This window comes from Marmota monax, unplaced genomic scaffold, assembly GCF_021218885.2.
Source record: "Marmota monax isolate L192 unplaced genomic scaffold, Marmota_monax_Labrador192_F-V1.1 WCK01_AAM20220418_F8-fsc00082, whole genome shotgun sequence".
In the NCBI taxonomy this organism is placed as follows: Eukaryota; Metazoa; Chordata; class Mammalia; order Rodentia; family Sciuridae; genus Marmota; species Marmota monax.
This window is the reverse complement of record NW_026695207.1, coordinates 7,544,648-7,567,839: the sequence shown is the minus strand read 5'-3', so window position 1 is coordinate 7,567,839 and position 23,192 is coordinate 7,544,648. Positions and strand designations below refer to the sequence as shown.

Sequence of the window (23,192 nt, the reverse complement as noted above, 5' to 3'; positions counted from 1 at the left end):
TGGTGACCGATGGGGTCCACCCAGCAGAGAGTCCAGAATGAGGACCTGTCCTCCCAGAGGACTTGCTCCTTTGGAGCAGCAGTGATGACTTGGAGCTTAAGTGGCTACACACTGTCTGGTCAGTTCAGAGATGGACATGTCCCCTCAACTGCTGGTCCATCAGCTCAGAAGGACATGTCCCAGGACCCTGGCTAGCCACAGGTACCCTCCTCATACTCCCCTTTGGCCCAGCTAGGGTCACATGTGGGGAGGTGACTCCCCAGCCTTTGGGGTGAAGTGGTTCTGCCAGATGCACTCCCCAGATGAAGGGAAACAGTCCCGTCCCACGAAGGACGGGCCTGGGACAGCAGGTCCACGGCCCAGGCAGGGAGCCCAAGTCCAGGAAGGGGCCTAGTGCCCGATCTGAGCAGAAGTGGGCCCCACCAGGCCCTGTTCCTGCTCCCCCGCCACACCCCCGGCTGAGGCCACCACTCAGGGGCAGACCCGGTTCTGCACACCTGGGTGTAGCTGAGGGACCCCGCTGCTCCACCACCCCAGCCCCAGGTCGGCACCCGCAGCCCTTGGTGACTCTCAGCCAACTGGCACACAGGAAGGGCAGGGTGCCCTGCCCAGAGCTGCGGGTGTTGGACCCGCCACAAAGCCTCCAGGTGGGGTCAGACACCTTCAGGAACAGGCCCGTGTGGCTTCTGTTTGCTGACTTGACCAGTCCCTGAGGCACAGCAACTGACCACACAGGTACTGTCACAGCTCTGGGGCCAGAAGCCCAAGGGGTCTCCTCCACCCAAACCAGGGCACTGGCCAGGCCAGGCCAACACACTGGGTCAGCCTCCCTCTCCCCTCCCAGGAACCCTTGTGATGACAGGGCCACCAGCCCAGGACAACCTCCTTGGTGTAAGGTCAGCTGCTGAGACCCTTTGTCCCACCTGCAACCTGGACTCCCACACTCCGCTCTGGAGAGTGGACACAGGCACCCAGGTTCCCTATTCTGCCCACCACAAGCTCTGGGGGGGTCTGAAGCCCACCAAGCTTTGAATCCCCACCCACCCCAGCTCTACAGTGTCCTTCATAGGGGAGCACCCAGAGCCCTGCAGGGAGCAGCACCCAGGGTGACGGCAGGCAAGGCAGAGGGCAGCAAGCCCTGGCCTTGCAGTCCCCCGGTTGGCTGCCCAGTCATCCCTCCAGCTCCTTATTCCTTCTCCATCTGAACCTCGCTGGCTCCACGAACAGGTCTACAGGATGCATGTGCGACAGCTTCCACCAAGGCCGGACCTGAAGAGGCCGACTGGTACCTCTCCCCTTAGAGCTGTTAGCCTCACTTGGCCCTGCAATTGGCGCTTTGTGCTTGTGGTGGCAGTGGTAACAGGCCAAACCCCACAGGGCTCAAGGCATCACATGGAAGCCCCTTTGCGGTACACACCCTGCGGTCCCATTGGGGACGTCCTGGAACCCTGGGGCTGCTCACAGCTTCCTGAGGCCACCTGGCCCTCCACAGGCAGCCTGGCGCCCATGGTGGGGCTGCTCCTCCCACGGTGCCCTCTGCAGCTGCCCCACCTGTTCCCTGACCCTCCCTTCAGCTTCCTGGAAGGGCCTCCGTCCAGCTCCGATGAGCCACACCTGCCCCAGGGGTCTGCCATGTTGGCCTGGGGGGACCCTGCTCCAGGGTATCCCACCTGTGCATGCTACAGTATGCAGTGGTGCTTACGCAGTGCACATCACGACACACACACAAGACTTTTGACTCAAAGATCCAGAGGGTGTTCTCTCCATGGCCAGCGTGGGCACACCTGTGGGGACCCCACCCAGGAACAGTCTGGCTGGGCCGGGCATGGGGTCCCCTGAGTCTCCACTCCAGCCAGGGTGTGCAGGTTGTGCCAGACACTCAGGCCCCAGGGGACAAGAGAGGTGTGGGCAGTGTGGTGAGGCACTCAGGGGCCTCAGCTCATCAGGAGTGGACCTTGGCTGTGGCCAGGGTGATGGAGATGCTCCAGGGTGGGTGTGGCCAGCAAGGAGCAGGAGCACCAGGGCCCCAGGACAGCCCCGGGCTCCCAGCACAGAGGGCCAGGGCAGCTCTGCTCAACCACCTGGACATCCTACTGCCCACACTGGGCCCCTCCTGCCGCCTCTGGGAGGTCAGAGGCCAAAGGAGCCCCAGGTCACCAGAGGGTCTCAGTGGGTGGGCTCTGCTTCCTAGAGCACACCAGGGAGGGGCTGACCGTCCACAGAAGGCAGGCCCAGGGTCACAGCCCACCTGCCACATGGACATGGGGCTCCCCGGAGAACTGCAGCCTCAGGTGGGCTGGCCCCTCCAGTGACACAGATCCAGGTGTGGGCTGCCGGAGCCCACGCTGCCCAGGCAGTGAGGAGGCAGGGTCAGTCCAGGATGGTCTTGAAGTCTGTGGTCAGGGCTGGGTCAGCTGCGGCCTTGAGGGCTGCCAAGGTGGCCTCAGGGAGCTTCTGACACAGCTGTGTTTGGGCTGCAGAAAAATGAGGGACAGAACTCAGACCCCGTCCAGAAGAGGTCAGCGTGTCCTCCAGCCCAGCCCTAGGATCGGAGGCACATCTAAGCTGAGCCCCGCCCAGCACCAGGGCAGGAGCCTCAACCAAAGGTCAGCGGCCCTACGTCTTGGGCCAGACAAAAGGCCCAGAGCGGCTGACGAGGCAGCAGAGCCAGGGCAGGAGGGGGTCGTTTGCCACCACCTGAGCTGAGGACCTCACTGAGGCCCGGGAGCAGGGAGGGCAGTGGTCTCTGAGGACAGGGCCTCACTCCTCCCACACCTACCTGTTCTGAGCGGCCCCAGGAGACACTTGTAGGTGGCACAGTGACAAGCCAGCTTGACCAGGAAGGCTTGGTGGCAGAGCCACTGTGCTGCTTCGAAGGGAAACGGGCCGGCAGCGCCCCTGGCCCCCAGCGACACCCCTGGGAGAGCAAGGGGAGGCTGACAGCTGTGGTGGAGCCCCAGCCCACACCCCCCTCGGGCAGCCCTGCCCGGGCGTGCGGTCCCGGCCCTGCACCTGAGTTCCTGGCTCTCAGGATGGAGTAGCAGCAGGAAGCCGTGTCAGAGACGATGCGCAGGAAGAACCGGGGGTTCTTCCGAACCTGCTGGCTGAACGGGAGCTGGAGCACACACGCGTGGAACCTGGGGGGAGGAGGGCAGGCCTGGGCGTCACCTGCATGCACACCGTGTGATGCACACTTCAGCACAGCCACGTGGGCACAAGTTTTCCTGCTTGAGTTGTCACACAGTCCCTTGTTGGGTGCCTGCTGTGCTGGGCCAGGCAACAAATGCCTTGGTGTCAGGGTCAAGGAGTGAGGCCCCACCCATGGTGGAGATGCTGTCCCCGGGACTGGACGCCACTGTCCCCTCCAGGCTCTGAAGGCAGCCCTTGCTCTCTGTGCTGAGACTGTTTCTTCCTCTCCTCTCCCTCGTCTCAGGGACATAGTGACCCTTCCTCCCCACACAGGCCCAGGTATCCAGTCACCTGAGCTACAGTCCTCGAGCACACACCCACCACAAGAACATCAGACTTCGGGGATGGCCCAGAATATCCAAGAAATCTCCCAAATTAGCAACCCATTTTGACCCCCGCCCCCGGGGTTAGTGCTCCTGGAACACAGCCTGGAGTCACCTCTAAAACCCTGTTCCCTGACGGGGCAGAGCAGCCTCTGAACCGGGGGCCCGATCTCCTTGGCCAGCAAAGCAATACGACTTTGCTCTTTTCCTCAAAACTCTGTCCTCGTTACTAAATTGGCACTGGGGACAAGGACTGAGCTTTCGGTGACATCACCACCCACCCATCCTCAGTTCTCAGGACCAGCCACAGCCACAGGCAGGGAGTTTCCAGAAGCTCTGGAGGCCTGAGCACAAGTCGGCGTCCTCCGCCACACCCTCCTGGGGTGCAGGCTGGCGATGCTCATTGGCTGCGAGCTCAGTGCTCTGCCCCCTGGGTCCCCAAATCCACACTGTCTGTGGCCTTTGCATGCTGGGTACCTTCCACTGACACTCCCCTGCCCAGCTCAGTGGACGCCAGGCTGTGTGGGCCTGCAAATGTCCAGCAATGGCGGAAGTACGTCCATGACTGGAGAGAACGTGAGGCCGTGCTGGGTGGCTCCTGCTGCAGATCCACTTGCCCCCTGGGTTCCCACAGCCCCAGCAGAGCAGAGCCCCTGCTGCCCCTGCAGGACAAGCACCAAGTGGGCACTGCTAGCCCTGCGCCTTCGCTGCTGGCAGTGTGGACCCACGACCCACCTGTAGGCCTGCAGCAGGAAGATCTTGTAAGTGTTCACGCACACCGTCTGGAGGCTGTTCACCTGGAGTGCCCGAGAGCAGGACAGTCACCAAGGGCCCTGGACGGCAACCCTCTACTCCATCCCCATCAGTCAGACAGAGTAAGGCGGGGGACACTGGGGCGAGAAGCCCCCCCCCCCAGTTAAGTCCAGCCAGGCCCTCCCAGGGTCACTGTGAAGGGACAGCAGGGGCAGGAGCACCTGGCGGGACATGCTGCTCTCACACACACACACACACACACACGTGCTCGTGTGCAGTCACATACACACCTGCACATGGGTACACATGTACACATAAGGAGAAATGCAGACGTGTATTCACATGCACACACGTGCACTCATACGTGCACGTTCACACTTGCACACACAGAACTACAAGACTGGCCACCCGTAAAGGCCTGGTGCTGGGGCTCTGGGCATGTGCCCCGCTCACCTGCAGGTCCAGAAAGAGGCCGTGGCACTTCAGCCGCAAGACGGCCAGGAGCTTGCGACGCAGGTTCCGCCCCACCTTGGAGCCGCGATGGAAGGTGAGACTGGCCCTGACCGAGGTCTGAGCATAGCTGTGACATAAAGGGGTGTCAGGTGTGTGTTCCCCCAACAGCTGCTGTGACCCAGAGCCCTGTGCCTCCTCCCCCAACCCTGCCACATCTCGCCGGAGGCACAGCTGCCCGGCACGAGGACCCCGATGGGCTGGGCACAGAGCACGCAGCATGCTCTGAGAACCGGCTGGCTCATGGCTCATGCCACTCGAACCAGGCCCTGCACGGCCTGCTCCTGCCAGGACCTGGCCGACAGCACGACTGTACCCCAGCCTGGGATCACCTCAGATGTCCACTCGTCAGCGACACGACCGACAGAGCTCACCGGCAGCCGCCCCTGTGCAGCCCCATTGTGGAGCATGGCAGGCGTGGCTCCTGCCTGTGTGGCACAGCCCTCTGCCTGAAGCCCCGGCAGAGACTGGCAGCCCGGTGACAGCGCCTGCCAGTGGTGTCCGACTGACACCCTTGCCAGGCACAGCCCCAGGATGGGATGTGCGCAGGACACAGGAAGAGTGCCCTTCTGCCCCTGGCTGTCTCTGCGTGACACACAGTTTGCACTCCAGGATGTGTCTGCTGACACCGGCTTCTGGACTCTGATGCTGGAAGTGGTCTTCCACATCACCAGGTGTCGCCTGAGGCCAGTGGCAGAACGAGGCTTCTTTCTGGGGTCCACAGTCCCTCCCAAGCCACTGACAGGTTGAAGGGTGACCTGTCCTGGCAAGGCATGGCACCTCAGCATTCAGAAACGGCCGAGAGAGGCCACCTGAGTCTCTGGCCATCTCCTCCGCACAGACTTGCAGGCGGATGGGAAAACGTCCCAACCTCCCAGCTGCTCCCAACACAGCCTCTTCCAGTTCACCCCAGGGCTGGCATTTGGGCTGTGAGGACTGGGCAGAGCAAGGGCTTGGGGCCAGGTGGTGACCAAGGGTGTGCCGTGTCACCCTTCCTCATGGGCCAAGTGAGCAAGGGACAGCAGCACAGGCAGAGGCTGGTCAGGGAGGACGTGAGGGTGCTGCGCTCTCAGGTTCCCTGGGGACGCCCTGCTGCGCTCCCTTGGGGTCAGCTCACTCCTGCGTCCATGCTTCTCACGCTGGACACCCTCTACCTGCACCTTGCAGTGTATGCTGCAAGGTGAAGGTGGAAGTCATTCTCTCCCTCCAGTCAGTTCTCAAGAAAGAGAAAACCACCGTCTCACCAAAGAGCTCTACTGGAGACGGAGCTCGGCTCTGGACCGCGAGGCCCAGGGTGGCCAGAATCGCCAGGGCAGGAACAGTCGCACCGCCCTCCACTGCAACCTCGGGATTTCTGCATCTTTACTCCTAAGAGATGGCCCAGATGTCTGTCCCTGTCGGTCCTGAGTCCACGGCGACTGTGTGGGCCCGAGGCGGCACTGTGAGCTCTGGTGAGACGGCACCCGTGTCTCCAGACACCCACCAGGCGAGAGCCCTGCTGACCCAAGCCCAGTCACCCGGAACTCCTGGCAACCAGAAGGCCATGGGTGGGCTGAAGCTTGTGTCCCCCTAGACACTCATGTGCAGCCAGGACCTGCAGGCTGGTTCAGGCTGGGGACACACTGGTGCCCTGAATCTACAGTGTCCTTCTGCCAAACTAGCCCAATAAACAGCTCCTGTGCCCAGTGCTTGTGCACCCACGGGAAGATGCACCTCTGTCCACCCCTGGGTTGAAGGGCACCAGCTTCTAACACCTTGGTCCCCAGATACCTGTCCTGCCAACAGGACTGGACCGGCCCTCAGTGCCGCCTACTCTGACGCGCTAACTCCTCACCTGCCAGGGCCACTCACCTGGAGTAGTCACAGAACACCTCTAGGGTCTGCGAGTCCAGCAGCAGGCCGCACCAGGGGAACAGGCAGTGAGCGGGCAGCTGCAGTGGGGCAGCGCCGTTGGGGGCCTCGCTCTCCACGGGGAAGTTCACCACTGTCTTCTGCAGGTTTATCTTGCAGCCATACTCGGGGACACCCTGGACCAGGGCCCTGAGCCAGAGGGCAGTGTTGGCCACAGGATGGGGCTGCTGCTCCCTGAACCCCAAGCGTCCTGGGGCCTGCGAGAGCCAGCCTGGTCCAAGGTGTCCCCACCCTCCAGCTCCAGTCCTGTGTCCTAGGCGGGACAGACCAGTGTCTGTGCCTCGAACTGGCTCAGAACAGGATGCCAGGGCTCAGCGGGAGGCAGGGCCCCATGACCCTCTGCCAGGGCTCATCTCACACACCCACAGGGCCAGGCCTCCGTCTACCGTGGAGCCTCCCCCTACTGAGTGGCCTGTCCTGGGAGGGGGAGCCCACCCTGCAATTCCGTCTCCCAGTAGGAGCCAGGTTTCCCTCCCTGACCAGGGCCCTGGGGCAGAGCCATCCTCCCAAACCACACAAGGGAAACAGTGTCCCCTCTACCCCTGGTGGCCACTGCTTGTATGGCTCCTGAGCGCTGTGAACCTGCAGGGTCCTCTCACCTAACTTAGTGAACTGGACATCTGGGGCCCTTTGGCTCAAGGACACTGCTGGACAGCACCAGCCCTGGCAGCGCTGAGGGCCAACTCAGGACTGGACGGCGTGCAGTGTGTACCCACCACAGCCCGGCGGCAGCCCCTGCCTCCCGCAAGCCTCCCCCAGGGGTCCAGAGACAAGCAGCAGACGAGGCACCCGTGGGGACTCACTGTGGCAGCCCGATTCCCACAGGGGCCACGAGACTCAGCTTCAAGGCCAACCCTGGGATGTGCCAATGGCCCTGGTCTGCCCACAAAAACAAACTGAAATGGCACACTGTGCCCATTCACGTGGAACCAGGGACATGTCGGAGGAAAAGACCGTTCCCCAAGCCCTGGGCCCTGGCCTCAGAGGGCTACTGCGCTAAGTCCACACTCTGGCCTCTTCCTCGCTGTCTGGTCAGGAAGGACGACTCACAGATGCAAGCCCAGGGCCTCCCACTCAGGGCTGGAATGCAGCCTGGGCTCACGGCACACTCGGGAGGTGGCAGCCCCCTGCAGGTGGCTCTGGGCGTGCCAGGTGCCACCTCCTGCTGCATCTGAGGCTTTCTGAGTACCATCACGTTTGCTGTGTGTGCTACTCATGAGGCTCGGCGCTGCCCGGGAGCCAAGCTCTTGGTGCCCGCCTGCATTCCCGGCTTGGCTACACTGCCAGGCGCCGGTCGGCGGTGTCCATGGGACGTCACCAGGCCCCGGGATAACCCAGGCTCCAGGCACACAGACCCCTCCTGGATTAAACGAATCACATCAGCCAGTGGGACCACGTGAGGACCCACCTGAGGAAGGCTCTGGCCTGGGCCAGGTGAGGCGTGACCAGCAGGAAGTCGTCCACCAGTCGCAGAAGCACCCTGAAACCAAGAGACAGGCAGGGCCTGACCCACACGCCCCAGGGAGTCGTGGCAACCGTTTTAAACGTGCATCCACACGGACGAGAAGCAGCTTCCTCCTAACAAGCGGCCTCTGCGGTGACCTGCTGGAGCAGGCACACGCCACAGCCCAGGTCCACGGGATCCACGCTGGACAGGGTCGAGCCTGGCCTTCCATCAGGCACAGCCCGATTCTCAGTCCCTGGAGCCTGGTGGGCCCTGTGCCTGGACGGCAGTTCTCAGCCACCAGGGAGAGCTGTGAGCCCCAGCTCAGGGTCCCCCAGGCCTCGGTGGAGGCCCAGCAGTGTGCCGTCAGCGGGACCTACATTCAGATCTGTGTTCTAGAAACCTGGAGACGTGACCCTGGCCGTGAGCTGGCAGAGAGCGCAGGGGAGGCCCCTGCCACCTCCCCACGCCTCCCAGCAGATGCTGCTGCTTTCCTGGAGTCACCTGTCGACCAGAGCCCTGGGGGCCGACTCGCCTGGGACACCCCGACCCTCAGGAGTGCTACACCAGTGTCTCTGGACCAGTCCCCAGTGCTGCTGGGGCAAAGCTGGACACAGCCACGGTCCAAGGGCTCTGCCACCCAGACGGAAAGTGCTGGGGGAACGAGCTCCCTGGCTCTGCCAGCCCCAGCCCCAAGGCCCCGGGGACCACCAATGGACGGGAGGGTCCTGGGGCCGACTGCCCCTTGCTGAGCTGCTGGAGGCACACTGAGCACCTGTCACCCATCACAGACTGGACTCGCCAGCTCTCTCTAGGCTGTGTGCAGCCTCCGTGGTGACTTCATGTGAAGCTCATGGCAGGACCTGTCTGGTTCTCTAAGACTAGGCGACTGTGAGGTCCAGCGAAGACCAAGTGAGAAGAGAGGCCTGTACTCAGAGGAGAGCCATACCCGTCCTGCTGCACCCCGGCAAACAGCTTGTTCTCCATGTCCCCGTAGCACAGGCTGCAGAGCAGGGTGGACAGCACGGAGCCCTGGGGGATCCCCCGGCATTGCACGTAGCACCTGGGGGACGCAGGGAGGAGGCAGATGGGCCAAGGCAGGCTTCATGCTCGAATCCAGCACACACACATGCCACACGTGCACACAGACGTGACACGCATGTGTGCAGATATACCACGTGCAGACATGCCTACACACGTGCACACAGGAACATGGCTACACACACGCTGCACACGTGGACACACACAGGCACATGGCACACAGACTTACACATACCACACCCACGTGCCCCACCCGCACCATGGTGTGGGCCCCTTGGCCTGCACACCCCGTGAAGTGCCAGTTTGCGAGGTCCTATGCCACATGCGGCGGTTCCCATCTTTCGCTGTGGACTGGGATGGCAGTGACTGTGCCCTCTGACTCACTGTGACTTTGTTAACTTTAAGAACTATGTTCAGGCAGCCACAGCTGAGAGCGTTCCGCAGGGATTACTTCTTGGGTGCCAGGGACTGAGCCCAGGGCCTGCCCATGCTAAGCACTCTACCTCTAAGCTTCCGCCTGACTCTTGAACCAAAGGGACTGCTCATCTGGGACCCCTCTCCCAGAACAGTGTGTCCACCCTGGACACAGACCGCACTCCGTGCGGTGGCCACAGCCAGCCTTCTCTCACGAGTGCAGCCAAACAAGGGCGCAGGGTGCCTGGGTTCTGTTGCAGGGCAGGAGACCCTTGAGGAGGCCTGCGAGCCGGGTGGGCCAGCTGGGCGGGGCTCTGAGTCCACTGAAGAGGTGGCCCTGGGCCACTGCTGGGAAACGGCAGGTGCTCCTGCTAGACAGGCCACCTGAGCACAGGCACCAGGCCGATTCCAGGGGCTGTCCAAATGTCGCATGCAGGGCTGGGGCTGTGGCTCAGTGGCAGAGCACTTCCTAGCACATGCGGGGCTCTGGGTTCCATTCCCAGTACCACATATAAATGAACAAATAAGATAAAGGTCCATCAACAGCTGAAATATACACATACACTAGAAAACAATTCAGCATGCTACACACTTGCAATTTGTGCTTTCCCCAGAAGCATACTCCACGTTTCTTTCTTTTTTTTAGTTGTAGATGGACACGATACCTTTGTTTTTTTGTTTTTATGTGGTGCCGGGGATTGAAGATGGACACAATACCTTTGTTTTTTTGTTTTTATGTGGTGCCGGGGATTGAAGATGGACACAATACCTTTGTTTTTTTGTTTTTATGTGGTGCCGGGGATTGAACCCAGTGCCTCACGCATGCTAGGCAAACGCTCTACCACTGAGCCTCAACTCCAGCCCTCCATACTCTACATTTGTAATTACCTCGTAACCAATACTGCAAGCACTCACAGTAAGATAAGTGGCAGCACTGATCCTTACGTGATAACTACTGTGCTCCTCACTAAAAACATCCAGAACGTGTGCCCAGCGTGGGAATGACACAGCCTGACCATGGACCACCCACGTGTGCCCTGGATTCTGCTCTACCTGCCACTTCTGTGCCTGGCTCTCCCACAGCTGCCTGGGGCCAGTCCTGCTCTTGCCACCAACTCGGGCCCCCAGGAGGAGCCGAGTACCTCCACCCCCAGTCCCCAGAGAGGAGCTCCAAGCTGCAGAGGCCGGTCTGCTCCCCCGCCATGGGAGGCACGAGGCCAGGGAGCTCTTTTGGAGGCACTAAACGCCGAGGAGGTTTGGTGCTCTGCCCCGCCAGACACGGGCTCGCGAACCCCAGGCCCACGGCCCCAGTGCACAGGCGAGCCCATCTGAACAGGCTGCTCCACCCACACGCCCCCTGGGTGCAGCTGCTGGACCCATCAAGACCGCGGGTGGGCGGCCGGCTGCACTCACCTGCCGCCGATCCTCACCACACTGCTGCGTACAAACCTCAGGAAGAAGTCAAACAGGTGGGTGCTGGTCTCGTTCAGAGAGCAGCTCTGGAAAACAAGCAGACAGGCGCGGGTGATGGCCGTCAGAATGCACGTGTGGCTGGGGCAGGAACGGGGCTCCGTAGCGGGGTTAGGTTTTCATGAAGTTGGGCTGGGCTAGGGCCAGGGCCCATCTGCTGCTGGGACAGAATCTGCCGCAGGCTGCTGGTGTCTGCAGACTTTGCTGGACAGTGAGTGTTGCCTGTTTTGGCCCCTGAGACACTGGACCTAGCCCATATGACTCCCTGGAGAGCCAAGGAAACTCACCCAGGGGCCTCAGAGTGGGTGCCACTGTCCCCTAAGACTAAGGAAGCACTAGAAGATTCTGTAAAGAGCAAAGAACTACATGAGCCAATCCTGTACTATTGGAGGCCTGGGGGTCTCAGCCCAAGACCAAGAGTCAAGCCAAGGTGGGTGGGTCACAGGACAAACCCTGACTGTCCTCCAAAGAAAGGGGCTTCTCCCTGCGGCCTTGAGGTCAAAGCTGAGGGGGCAGACACTTCTGCCAAGTCTCAGATACAGCAACTGAGAGCAGGGGAGCCTGGCCAGGTGGGAAGAGGACACGTGGCCCAAGACAGAGGCCCAGGCCTGGCATGGCCAGCGAAGAGGGGGACTCTGTAGCTGTGCCTAGTAGCCGTGGCCTCGTCCCCACCATAGGGCAAGCCGAGTGGCCCACCCAGCGCTGGGAAGCCCATGCAGATGCCCACCAGGCTCAGGGACCTGCTCAATGACGACGGCGTCCTTCAGCGCACTCCTGTCCTGCAGGTGCTCCACGAACTGGCGCATGTAGGGCTGCAGGTCCGAGAGGGTGGAGACCTGGGACAGGGGAGGACGTGAGGGGAGCATGTAGGGCTGCAGGTCCCAGAGGGGGGGACCTGGGACAGGGGGCATGAGGGGAGCATGTAGGGCTGCAGGTCCCAGAGGGGAGGACCTGGGACAGGGGAGGACGTGAGGGGAGCATGTAGGGCTGCAGGTCCCAGAGGGGGGGACCTGGGACGGGGGACGTGAGGGGAGCATGTAGGGCTGCAGGTCCCAGAGGGTGGACACCTGGGACAAGGGAGGACGTGAGGGGAGCATGTAGGGCTGCAGGTCCCAGAGGGTGGACACCTGGGACAAGGGAGGACGTGAGGGGAGCATGTAGGGCTGCAGGTCCCAGAGGGTGGGGACCTGGGACAGGGGAGGATGTGAGGGGAGCATGTAGGGCTGCAGGTCCCAGAGGGGGGGGACCTGGGACCGGGGGCGTGAGGGGCCAGCATTCCTGCCGCTGGATGCTGCCAAGCCAAGGCCCCAGGACCAGGCCTGACACCAAGAGATCTGGGTGTCCACCACGAGGCTTCTGTCTGTGGGGAGGGAGGGAAGGTGCAGGGCGGGAGCTGCAGAAATAGCGGGGCCACGCTGCAGCCAGCCTCAGGCCACCCCCCCCACCCCGACCACCATCCACCACCAAGGCCCAAGAGGCACCCGACATCTCCATGGGGGTGCGGAGAGACCACAGCACATGGAAGGGCCTAGAGGAGCAGGAGGGCATGGCTCCGTCTCCTGTCTGCACACCCTCTTGCTTCTCATCTCAGTGGCCACCAAGACCCATGTCCTCAGGCAGGAACACAGAGCTCCTGATGCCCCACAGGATGCTCAGCCAGGAGGAGTCCGGAAGCCAGCCGTGGCCTTGGACCACAGCGCCCCCAGGAGGTCACAACAGTGGCTGCAGTCAGGGCAACCTAGAGAGGTGCACACCTGGAGATCCTCACGCTGCCCCAACCAACAGCAGCTAAGCCACCCACAGGTCATCATCAAGAAGGGGAGAGAGATGGGCTGGGGATGTGGCTCAAGCAGTAACGTGCTCGGCTGGCATGCGCGGGGCACTGGGTTCGATCCTCGGCACCACATAAAAATAAATACTTAAAAAAAAATTCTCTCTTTAAAACAAAAAAAAAAAAGAGACAGATGACAACCAATGGTGCCACCAAGCTCCTGGAGGGCAGCTACAGCCTCAGGCTCACGGCCAAAGTCCACACACGCCCAGGAAGCAGAAGGCAAGCCAGCAGAGGGAGCGCTCTGGAACAACCCAGCAAAAGATGCTCGCTGCAAAGAGGCAGAACCGGAGCTGGCGAGGCGAGCAGGTAAGGCGGGAGGCGAGGGCGCTGCTCCCGCAGGGCCCAAGGCAGCGCCCGCTGCACTCACTCCCCGAAGGCCCTGCTCCACAGCAGGCACAGGATGAGGGGGGACGGGCAACAGTGGACCCAGAGGGAGATGCCCAACACTCAGGTGCTGTGGTGACTGTGCCTCCGCGTGGGGCACATGCCCCTGACCTGCCCCAACCACGCACAAAAATCAGCGGCACCAGACCCGGGTACAGAAGAGGGTGGAAACAGCAGCTGCCCAGAATGTAGGCACATTCTCTGCAGAACAGTCTCAGCCACCAAGGGGACTTTGTGAGAACTAAAAGCCACCCGCCAACATCCTCCTGGAGGTGACAATGGGATGCATACACCTGGGGGAGTGGCTCCCAGAATGCACTGCAGAGCAAGGGCTGGCCCCAGCAGAAGCAGAGCAGGTCTGGCAGGTGCCCCATGCAGAAGACCCCCAGCCGGCCAGACAGGGAGCTCGGTTCCGGCGCCAAGACACACTGGACGTGACCCTCACGACAGCTCTGCACGCCTGCAGCAGCAGCACGTGGCCATCAGGAAACCCATGGCAACATCAGTACAACTGGACGTAGCGCCAGCAATCTCTCCTCTGGAACTCTCCCACCCAGAAAGCTCTGTCCAGCCAAGCGCCACAGGGCATCCACAGCAGTGCTGCCCACAACAGTCCAGCAAGAAGCCACCCAGACGCCCACCCACAGCAGAAGGGATGCCCCCAAGCAGCGTGTGCCCAGACTGCTGCCCACACAAAGACACGCAGCTTGCTTGGCCAGTCTCGGGCACACTGGGAGCTGGAGGCCAGGTGCCCAGAACCACTTTCTGACAGAGCCCACGTGACAGATCATCACTGTGGTGCCTTGGGCTCCCAGGCACCGTGACACGGAAGTCCCCCCACATGGGGTCCAGGAGTGTGCACGGAAGATTGGCCAACACTTGCCTGTCTTGTCTCAATGGCAAAGCAAGGGAAGCAGCGTGCGCCTCTCCAAGCCCAGTCCCCCATCTGTCCAGGCCCGCCAGTGGCTGGAGGAAAGGACCCTGGATGCCTATCACCAAATCTACCCGTGAGCGTGAGGGCAGTGCCAGAGGTGCTCCAGGCAAAGGAAGCCCCACTCGGCACCCAGAGGAGGCAGGCAGGTGCCCCGCGTGCTCTGGCCACAGAGACACGTGCTACGGACGTGCACCAGCTCACCCACAGCACAGCAAGCACACCAGATACCGGTGCCGACAGGCCTGGGTGCTGAGCATGCTCAGCAGGGACACCCCGCAGCGGCCTTACGTGTGTCCTGAAAGACTTGCGGACGCGCCCGTGGGCGGCTCTCTGCACCACGGCGTAGCGGCGGACGCAGTACGTGTTCTCTGGGGGCCTGATGATGCTGGCGATCACCTCCACGAGTCGGTCCTGGGGGATGGTGTCGTACGCCCCAGTCACATCTGCCTGCAGGATACACACGAGCCCTCAGAGCCTCAGCCCCACAGGCCCAGGGGCCCCTGCAGGCCCTGCGCAGAGCCTGGGCCCAAACCACCCACAGCGCCCCCTGCAGGGAGTGGGCACAGGAAGGCTGGAGACACACCATGACCACCCAACTCTGGTCAGAGGCCCAGCTAGGTTCAGGAGGGAGGCCAGCCTGCATCCTCTAAGACCCTCCACCCCAGGGAGGCCAGGCCTGCATTCCCCAAGACCCCAGACTGAGGACCCCAGAGAGCCAGCCTGCCCCCGTCCCTTTGGGCCACAGGACTCATGAACACGGCACAGGGCTCCCAAGCCCAGGGGTCTGAGCCAGGTTCAGCTCCTTCTTTGAAGAGGAACCAACATCTGGTGGGATGCTCCCAAGAGTGGGACCCAGGACTTGGGGTGCTGAGTCCAGGGAGCCCACACAGGCTCAAAGCTCTGTCCCGAGTTGGTGTCCCCAGGAGACAGGCACTCAGGTTCCCATCTCCAAGAGAATCAGAGGACACACCTCTAGGGCCCAGTTATCGGGGTGAGGTAGGCTACCACTCCCAACAATGGGCCGGGCTGACGGGGTGTCCGGGCGTCCATGCTCTGCACAGACCCCAGCACCCAGGTGGATCTGAACGACAGTGGGTGTGGTGGGCGGGGCAGGTGCCCACCTTGACAAAGTACAGCCGGGGCGCCGGGTCCTGAGCCCGCACACGCAGCACGAAGTCCCTCCAGACCCTGTAGATGTCGTCCATGCCCAGCACAGAGGCCCCCAGGAGGCCAGGTCGCTGGGCCCGCTCATAATTAAGCACGCTGAACAAGGTCTTAATGTGCACAGTGAATTGCTGGGCCTGGGACACAGAGGGCATGGTGTCGGGAAGGCACAGGGTCCAGCAGTCTGTGAGGAGCCCAGGGCAGAGTGGGGATCTGAGAGGACCCAGGGGCATCCGAGCAGCTACTTCTGGCTTCATGGCCAACCTCACCTGATCCTGCCACCTGGCCCACCCCACCTACCACAGCAAGGGGTACATGACCCACCACGCACTGGAGGGCCGCCAGAGCTGGGGTCAGGCTTGGGACCATCGTCACTCACACAGACCAAACCAGTTCCTGACCCACAAAGTGAGGGGAGGCCAGGAGCCACAGTCAGGGAGGTCAGGAGGCACAGGGTCAGGGGAGGGGAGGGCAGGAGCCGCAGGGTCAGGAGCTGTGGGGAGGGCCTGCTGTCCCGGGGTCTGGCTGGCTGTCCCTCCTGCTCCCCACACGGGAAGCACAGCACTGCTGCCCACGCGAGGATTCCACGGGCACCTAGAGAGCCTGAGTGTCTCGTGCCCTGAGCAGATGCCCAGAGGCCCTCGAGCCGGTGTCCCATCCGCCCAGACCTGCCCACACTGACTTCCCAGACCTGGGAACGATGGCCCTTGTCCACCTCACTCTGCCCACGGTGGCTCACCACACACTGGGGCCCTCGTCTAAGTTCGCACTGACCACGGGCTTGGCGAGGCGAGGCAGGGTTACCTTCTTCTCCCTGCGGAGCGCTCTGGCACCCCCGACGCAGTCCACGCTCACGATGGGCCGCAGCCCGTTGGGCTTAGGGACGAAGCGGAGTCTGGACGTGGGCAGGGCGGGCCGGGCGCCCTGGTGCTGCCTGACCTCGGCTTCCGACAGCTGCCGCAGCTGCACGCGCTCCAGGAGTTGCCTGCAACAGAGCCTCCTGGAGCCACAGGACCCCACACAGCAGGTGCACTGCCAGGACACTTGACCCCGGCTCACGCTGCAGGGCTGTGCAGGGCCATGGCGACCACGCTGACCACGGACCCCTCAAGAGCAGGTGCTTGACCCCAGCCCCGCAGTCAGCCCAAGATGTCCAAACACAGCCAACACCCAGCACCACCTCGCTGCCCCCAGCTGGCCAAGCATCTCTGCAGCCTGCTGCTGCTCCCTACTGACACCCCGGGCTGGGCGTGGGTGCCAAGAGTCCCATGGGGTCTGAGCGTGCAGACGTGCTCAGCAGCCCTGACGTGGGTGCTAATAGTGCCCACCACTATGGCGGCCTTGGAAGAGCCAACAACACAGTCGGGAGCCCTGCAGCCCCCATCCCTCACCCTGCACAGGCAGCTCTGCCTGCCGCAGCCCTGCAGACCTGGATGGGAAATGCAGCCGGCACAGAATCCAGATGCTCAGAGGCCAAGCCAGCCAGCGGTCGCCCAAGGAGCCCCTCCCAGACACTTCCCAAGGGGCGGGCAGGGAACAGCAGTGTGCCTTAGAGAGTCCGACCCACAGGCAGCAGTCTGTTGATGCTCTCCCGTCCACCACTCTTCTCCGCAGCAGGGTTGCTATGATGGTTGGACCCAGGCAGCTGGTGCGTAGTCCAGGGCCCCACGGGCCAGGACAATGGGGCCCCACCCAGACCACAGGACTCTGTGAGTGGACAAGCTTGCAGGTGCCTCACACAAGCTGGGATCCAGCACCTCCGTTCATGCCGACATCGACAAACAGACCACAGACGATACCTGACCCCCACGCTCTGCAGCCTGCGCCAGGTGCTCTGGCGGTAGAAGAGGAGCCTGTTCTTCTGGAACGTGGTCTCTGTGACATAGAAGAAGGACCTCAGCAGCCCCACCACGTAGGCGTCCACCAGCCAGAACAGGAACTTGGCCAGGATCTCTGCCCTCAGACGGTGCTCCGCTGCAGGCACACAGTGGGTACCTGCAACAAGAGGGCTGCTGAACCCCACCCCGTCCCCACAACCCACAGCTGCACCCCAGACCCACGTGGCAGCCACAGTCCACCAGGAATGGCACCCATCCCGTGATGCCCACGGATGGCACTGAGAGCAACTGAAGGGGACACACTGGGCTCAGGTAGACGTGCTCTCTGCTCCCTGAGCGTGGCTGCTGGAGAGCTTAAAGCCACACCTGTGGCTCAGGCAGCTTCCTCCTCTGTGTGTGAGCAGAGCGGAGAAGGCGTGCACTCTCTGTCCCCACACTGGTCCACACGATTCCAAACCCGTCACTGGGAAGCAAGATCAAGAACCCTGAGGTGGGTTTGCAGGCTGCACAGCCAAGGGACTCCGACCTCAGGTTCCAACACGCACAGTGAGCCCGGGGCGCCCTGGCCCCTCTGCGTTCTATTCTGCGCATGTCAGAAGCATCCACAGGCATCTTCAGAGGCCAGACAGAGGCGGGCTGACCACCAACAGTGGACAGGAAAGGCGCCACAGAGAAGCAGCAGGAACCCAGAAGGCAGGCCGGGACAAGACGGCACGGGACAAAGAGGAGGAGAGCAGTGGGTCCCTGGCAAAGTAGCCCAGGCAGAGCACTTGGTGGGTGGGGGTCGGGCTGAACCCGCCAAGGCCCCTCCTGATGGGAGTCGGGATAAACTCTGCATCCTGAGGATCCACACCGCCAGGAAAGGCACCAACAGCCCCGAGGATGGTGAGGAACCAGGGCCACCGCACACGAAAGAAAATGAAAGGCAGAAAAGCACATTCGAGTGTCCCCAGGAGCCAGCCCCAGGGTCTTGATCTATCATCCGAGCAGCCATCTTATCTGTTAACAGCCACCTCGGAAGTTCCGCTCTCCTGGGCTTCCTCGTACCCACCCCCACCCCACCAGTGACCCACCCCAGGGCACCCCAACCCCAGCCAATCCCACGCTATCCCACCCGCCTGGCTCTGACGAAGCACCCCCAGCCTGTCCCACAGCGCCACAGCTCGCACCCCAAGCCCTACCCACAAAAGCTGAGCCCCGGACATCTCGGGGCCTCTCTCCTACAGGGAGGTGGCCTTGACTGTCAGGGTGGACCTCTGCCTGGTCTCCGTCCTTCACCCCCCCCCCCCCATGGTCTCTCGCTTTCTTTCTTTCACCAACAAACACAACAGGCTGTCCAGCTGTCCAGTTAAGTGACAACTGTCAGGAGGGACGGGAAATAAACCCACCTCCCTGCTCCTGAAGAGACGGACCCAGCGACTAGAATCTGAAAAGGTGAAGACAAAGACTAGTGGAGATCCAGGCCCACGGCGAGCTCAAAGCCAGCTCAGCAACGGCAAGGCGCTACGCAGCTCAGCCAGGCCCTTCTCCAAATAAAACACCTAAGAAAGGCGGGGTGTGGCTCCCTGGCCAAGTGCCCCTGAGTCCAACCCCCAGCACTGCCCCAAAAGTAAGATACCTAGTGGAGGAGAAAGGACCCGACGGGAAAGCACTGACAAAAGCCAGCCCGGGGCTGGGTCGTGGCTCAGCGTGCAGCGCTTGCCTCGCACAGGTGGGGCACTGGGTTGGATCCTCAGCACCACGTGAAAACAAGAAAACAAGATAAAGATATTGTGTCCATGTATAACTAAAAAAATACTAAAAAAAAAAAGCCAGCCCAGTGCAGCCGTGCCGGAGAACGGGAAAGAGACAGCAGGGCGAGCACTCCTCACGTCACTGTCCTGCAATGACACCCTCACCAGAGACCACACCCGAACACGGCCTGCAGACTCCAGGGCAAGGAGGGCGCAGCACAGCCACACTAGAGCGAGACCGCGGTGCCCCCAGGCCTGCAGGCCTCTGCAGGCCCCACGCAGCAGTCAGCAAGACCACACAGGGCACAGAGATGACCACGCTCGCTGCCCATACTCTGGGTGCCAAAACACCAACCTCACACCACAGCTGTCACATAGATCAGCTGGAAATGACAAAAGGCCCTTCCAGATCTCCTGGGGTCGGGGTCTGAGGTGTCCCCCAAAAGCTCCTGGGTGGGATAGCACAGAAAGTTCAGGGAGAAGCCATCAGGTTGAGAGGTGTCTCCTCGTCAGTGTGGATCCCGACAGGAACCCACTGGGAGGTAACTGCAGCAGGCAAGCGTGGCTGCAGGAGTGGGTCCCTGGGCGCGTGCCTTACGTTCTGTCCCTGGTGAGCACAGCTCAGTCTCTCTACTTCCTGGTGCCATGTCCTGAGCTGTGCTCCTCCTCCACACCCTTCCACCATGTGTCCTGCCTCACCTTGGAGCTGACCGTCTGTGGACTGAGACCTCAGAGACAGTGAGCACCAAATAAACTTTTCCTCCTCTGAAATCGTTCCGGTCACAGCAGTGAAAAGGCTGATTAAAACAGACCCCGTTCACTGGGAAAATAAAAAATATGCCTAAATAGCTCACTGGTCAAAGAAATCATAGAAGTTAGAAAATACCCCCCAAAACGGTTGCACCTAAATGAGTACACATCAAAAAACAGGCACAGCTAAGGCGGTACTCGGAGGGAAACACCGTGAAGAATCCCCCTAAGAAGTTAGAAAACTAACACGGACCCCCAAAAGAAGCAGGAGGAAGACCCAAACATCAGGGAGAAATCAAACTCAAAACAAAGCCCCAACAGAGAGGAGCAGCCAGGTCCTGTGGAAAACTGGGAAGGGGCCCGTGCAGCCGGCCTAAGACGGAGGGCAGGCAGGGCTGGGCCTGGGCGAGACGCAGCACATGCCCAGAACAAGGAGCAAGGACGGCCCCACCCAAGGGCCAGAGCAGGGGCGGCTTGGGGGAGAGCTGGACAAGTGGGGGCCAAGGCGCCTCACTCCCAGCAGGCCACAGGGAATCCTCTGGGCAGGCCTCCCGCCATAATGGGCAGCGGATACGGCATCCCTGCAGTCTGGTCTTCAGGGCTGCAGAAAACACAGCCTATGAGGGCAGAGGGTTCAAGGGGGCCACAGGGCCTGGCAGCCAGGGAAGTGGACAGGCAGGCCTGGTGGACAGAGGTGATGGAGGCCTGAGCAACGGGCAGAGAGGAGGGCTTGGGTGAGGGGCTGGCAGGCTATTCAGGTCTTCTTCCTGGTCTCTCCCCCCCACCCTGCCCGGTCCCAGCATACACACCATTACAACTACACACCTGGGCTGGGGTTGTGGCTCAGAGGGAGAGCGCTGGCCTAGCACATGTGAGGCCCACATATAAATAAGTAAAATGAACGTCTATTGACAAGTAAAAAAATATTTAAAAACCTACACACCTGCTGGGTGTGGTGGCACAGGCCTGTAATCCAGTATCTCAGAAGGCTGAGGCAGGGGGATCACAAATTCAAAGCCAGCCTCAGCAACAGCGAGGTACTAACCAACTCAATGAGACCCTGGCTCTAAATAAAACACAAAATAGGGCCGGAGATGTGGCTCAGTAATCGAGTGCCCCTGATTTCGATCCCTGGTACCCTCCAAAAAACACAAAAAACCTACACACCTGCACACCGGTGACCTGGACACCTTCTCCCATCCCAGTTACTATCAGGTAAGGCACCATTCTCAGTGACGAGCTCTGGGGTCAAGAGAGGATTCAGTATAACCTGCCAGCCTCAAGAAAGCTATGACCTCCGGGACCCTCCCCTGTTGCCAGAACCCACTGCAACGCACACCTGCCCTATCTGTTCACTGTGTCATCCCAGTGCCCCGATGAAAGTGGACAGGAGTCTCTTAGGTCCCTGCAAACTGGAGAGAGGGCACTCAGAGGCAGAGATCAGCTGGAGCTCCCTGACAGCCACAGGTCAAGGAACCTGGCACCTGCCCTCAACTGGGCCACTCCCCTAAGCCCTACTGCACGTGCTGCAGGGCTGGCCAGTGCTGGCCGGGAGGGCGGCCCCTCCTCACCTGGGCTCCTGCGCAGCCAAGCACAGTCCCGCACCTTCATCTTCCACGTCAGCTCCCGCCGTGACAGCCTGGCGTGCTTTCCCAGAGAGATGAACCTCTTCACGTTCCTCAAGAAGCGGCGCTGGTTGTGCCTGGAGCCCCAGAGGCCGGCGGGGACCAGCCTGCAGAGACAGGCCCGTAGGAATGCATATACCTGCCAGGGGCTGCTGTGCTGGTCGAGCAGCTCTACCAGGTGGCCCGGGTCTGCAGACCCCTCAGGAGCCTCAGCTGGCCTCCCTGAGGCACAGGCACGGACCACCTGGGTGGCCGCAGCCTGAAGTGGACAGTGCATCCTCAGAAGAGCAAGGTAAGGGCACTGTGCATGGTTGGCAAGCAGTTCCCGGAACAGGGGTCGCATCTGCGCGTAGCGTGGGGACAGGCGGTGTGTCCTGCCAGGCACACCCAGCTGTCGGGGCACTGGTCCTAGAAAGACGGTCTCCACAAGCCTCTGGGCCCCACTCAGGCTGGGCCGCAGGGAGCTGAGAGGGAAGGAGGGGTGCAGCTGCTCCTTGCCCCTAGAATGGGAATAGAGGAAGCGCTTGACCTCCACCTGTGGCTGGGGCTGTGGTGGCCACAGTGTGGATGGGAGACTGGTCTCCCGCTTGCAACCTAGGCGGGAGGAGTGCTGGGCTCTGGACTTAGCTTCCAATGATGTGGCTTCAGCTGCGGCTGGGCAGGATGTCACCCCACGGGGTTTTCCAGGAGTTGGCCCACAGGCCTGCTCCAGGCCCAGGCTGCACCTGGGCTTCTTGGCCAAAGGCGGACTTCTGCCTGCGTTGTCTAGGTGCCGCTTTGCACCTCGGGCTGGCCAGCCCAGGGATCCCCAGGCCTCCTGGTTGCTGCTGTTCTGGACTGGGCCTGTGGATCGGCGGCCTGTCTGGCCTGCCTGCCCTGTGGGCCAGCGGGTCCGGGGCACTGTGGGCTGGGCCTTGGCGGTAGCGGAGAGTTCATAGAGAGGCGGCCCACACACCTGGTAGGCACAATTGGGAGGCACCAGCAGGTAGAGAGCGCAGCGGGCCAGCAGATGGACCAGCACGTCGTCGCCCAGGCGATGGAGGAGCATCCCCCACGCGCCGCTGCCGCGCAGAGTCTCCGTCACGGTATTAGGCAAATAGCTTCGAACGCTGGTCGTGAAGGCCATAGGTGGCCCGCCACGGGCCCCGTCCAGCAGCGCGAAGCCAAAGGCCAGCACGTTCCTCACGCCGCGCTCGCAGAGCCTCTGTACGACCCTGGCCACCAACTCCTTCAAGCAGGACACCTGCAGGGGAGAAGGTCCTGAGTCGCTGAGGACAGAGGTGCCCGGGAATCGCGCTGCCCTGAGTCCCGCCTCTTCCCCCGTCCCCACCCTCCCGGATCCCCAGGGCGTCCCACCTGGCGGAAGGAGAGGGCGGCGGGAGGCGGCTGCGCGTCCCAGGGCACACACACCAGGCACTGGGCCACGAGAGCGCAGAAAGCCGCCGGGTCTCCTCGCCGCACGAGCCGCCAACCCTCGGGCCCCAGGCGGCGCGCGAAGGCCGCCAGCGGCAGCACCTCGCGGTAGTGTCTGCGCAGCAAGGCGCGCACCGCCCGGCACCGGGGCGCGAGCGGCATCGCCCAGGAGGTTTTGGCCGGGCCCCCACGTGCGGGAAACCGTGCGCGCGCGCCGCTGGGAAAGACCGGGCGGGGGCGGGCCCTCACGGAGGAAGGGGCGGGGTCCGCAGGGAGGAGGCGGGCTGAAAGAGGAAGGGGCGGAGCCTTGCCTTTCCCCCCGCCGCGCCCCGCGGTGGTCTGTTGCTTGTGCGCCCCACATAGGTGTGCCCACCGCCGCACCCTGCCCAGGCGCAAGTGCGGCTGCAAGGGTAGCACAGGGCCAGCAGTGGGAGAGGCGATACGTGTGGTGCCAAGGTACAG

The 23,192-nt window shown here is 62.1% G+C and overlaps 1 protein-coding gene across 2 annotated transcripts; it reads right to left on the bottom strand.

The window, feature by feature from the left end:
* Positions 1-1,736: 1,736 nt before the first annotated feature.
* On the bottom strand, positions 1,737-22,920 carry Tert (telomerase reverse transcriptase). 2 transcript variants are annotated; one of them, XM_046430392.2, is made up of 16 exons: positions 22,674-22,920; positions 21,264-22,560; positions 17,171-17,366; positions 16,176-16,356; positions 15,329-15,508; positions 14,496-14,654; positions 11,796-11,891; positions 10,999-11,084; positions 9,080-9,193; positions 8,095-8,166; positions 6,627-6,815; positions 4,719-4,845; positions 4,248-4,309; positions 3,013-3,137; positions 2,780-2,917; positions 1,737-2,474 (listed from the first exon to the last, which is right to left on the bottom strand). In XM_046430392.2, the coding sequence occupies exons 1-16, from the start codon at positions 22,890-22,892 to the stop codon at positions 2,371-2,373; spliced, it is 3,345 nt and encodes a 1,114-aa protein (XP_046286348.1). In that variant the 5' UTR covers positions 22,893-22,920; the 3' UTR covers positions 1,737-2,370. The 2 variants fall into 2 exon arrangements, with proteins under 2 accessions (XP_046286348.1, XP_046286347.1); XM_046430391.2 differs by having other exon boundaries at positions 2,780-3,137.
* Positions 22,921-23,192: the final 272 nt, after the last annotated feature.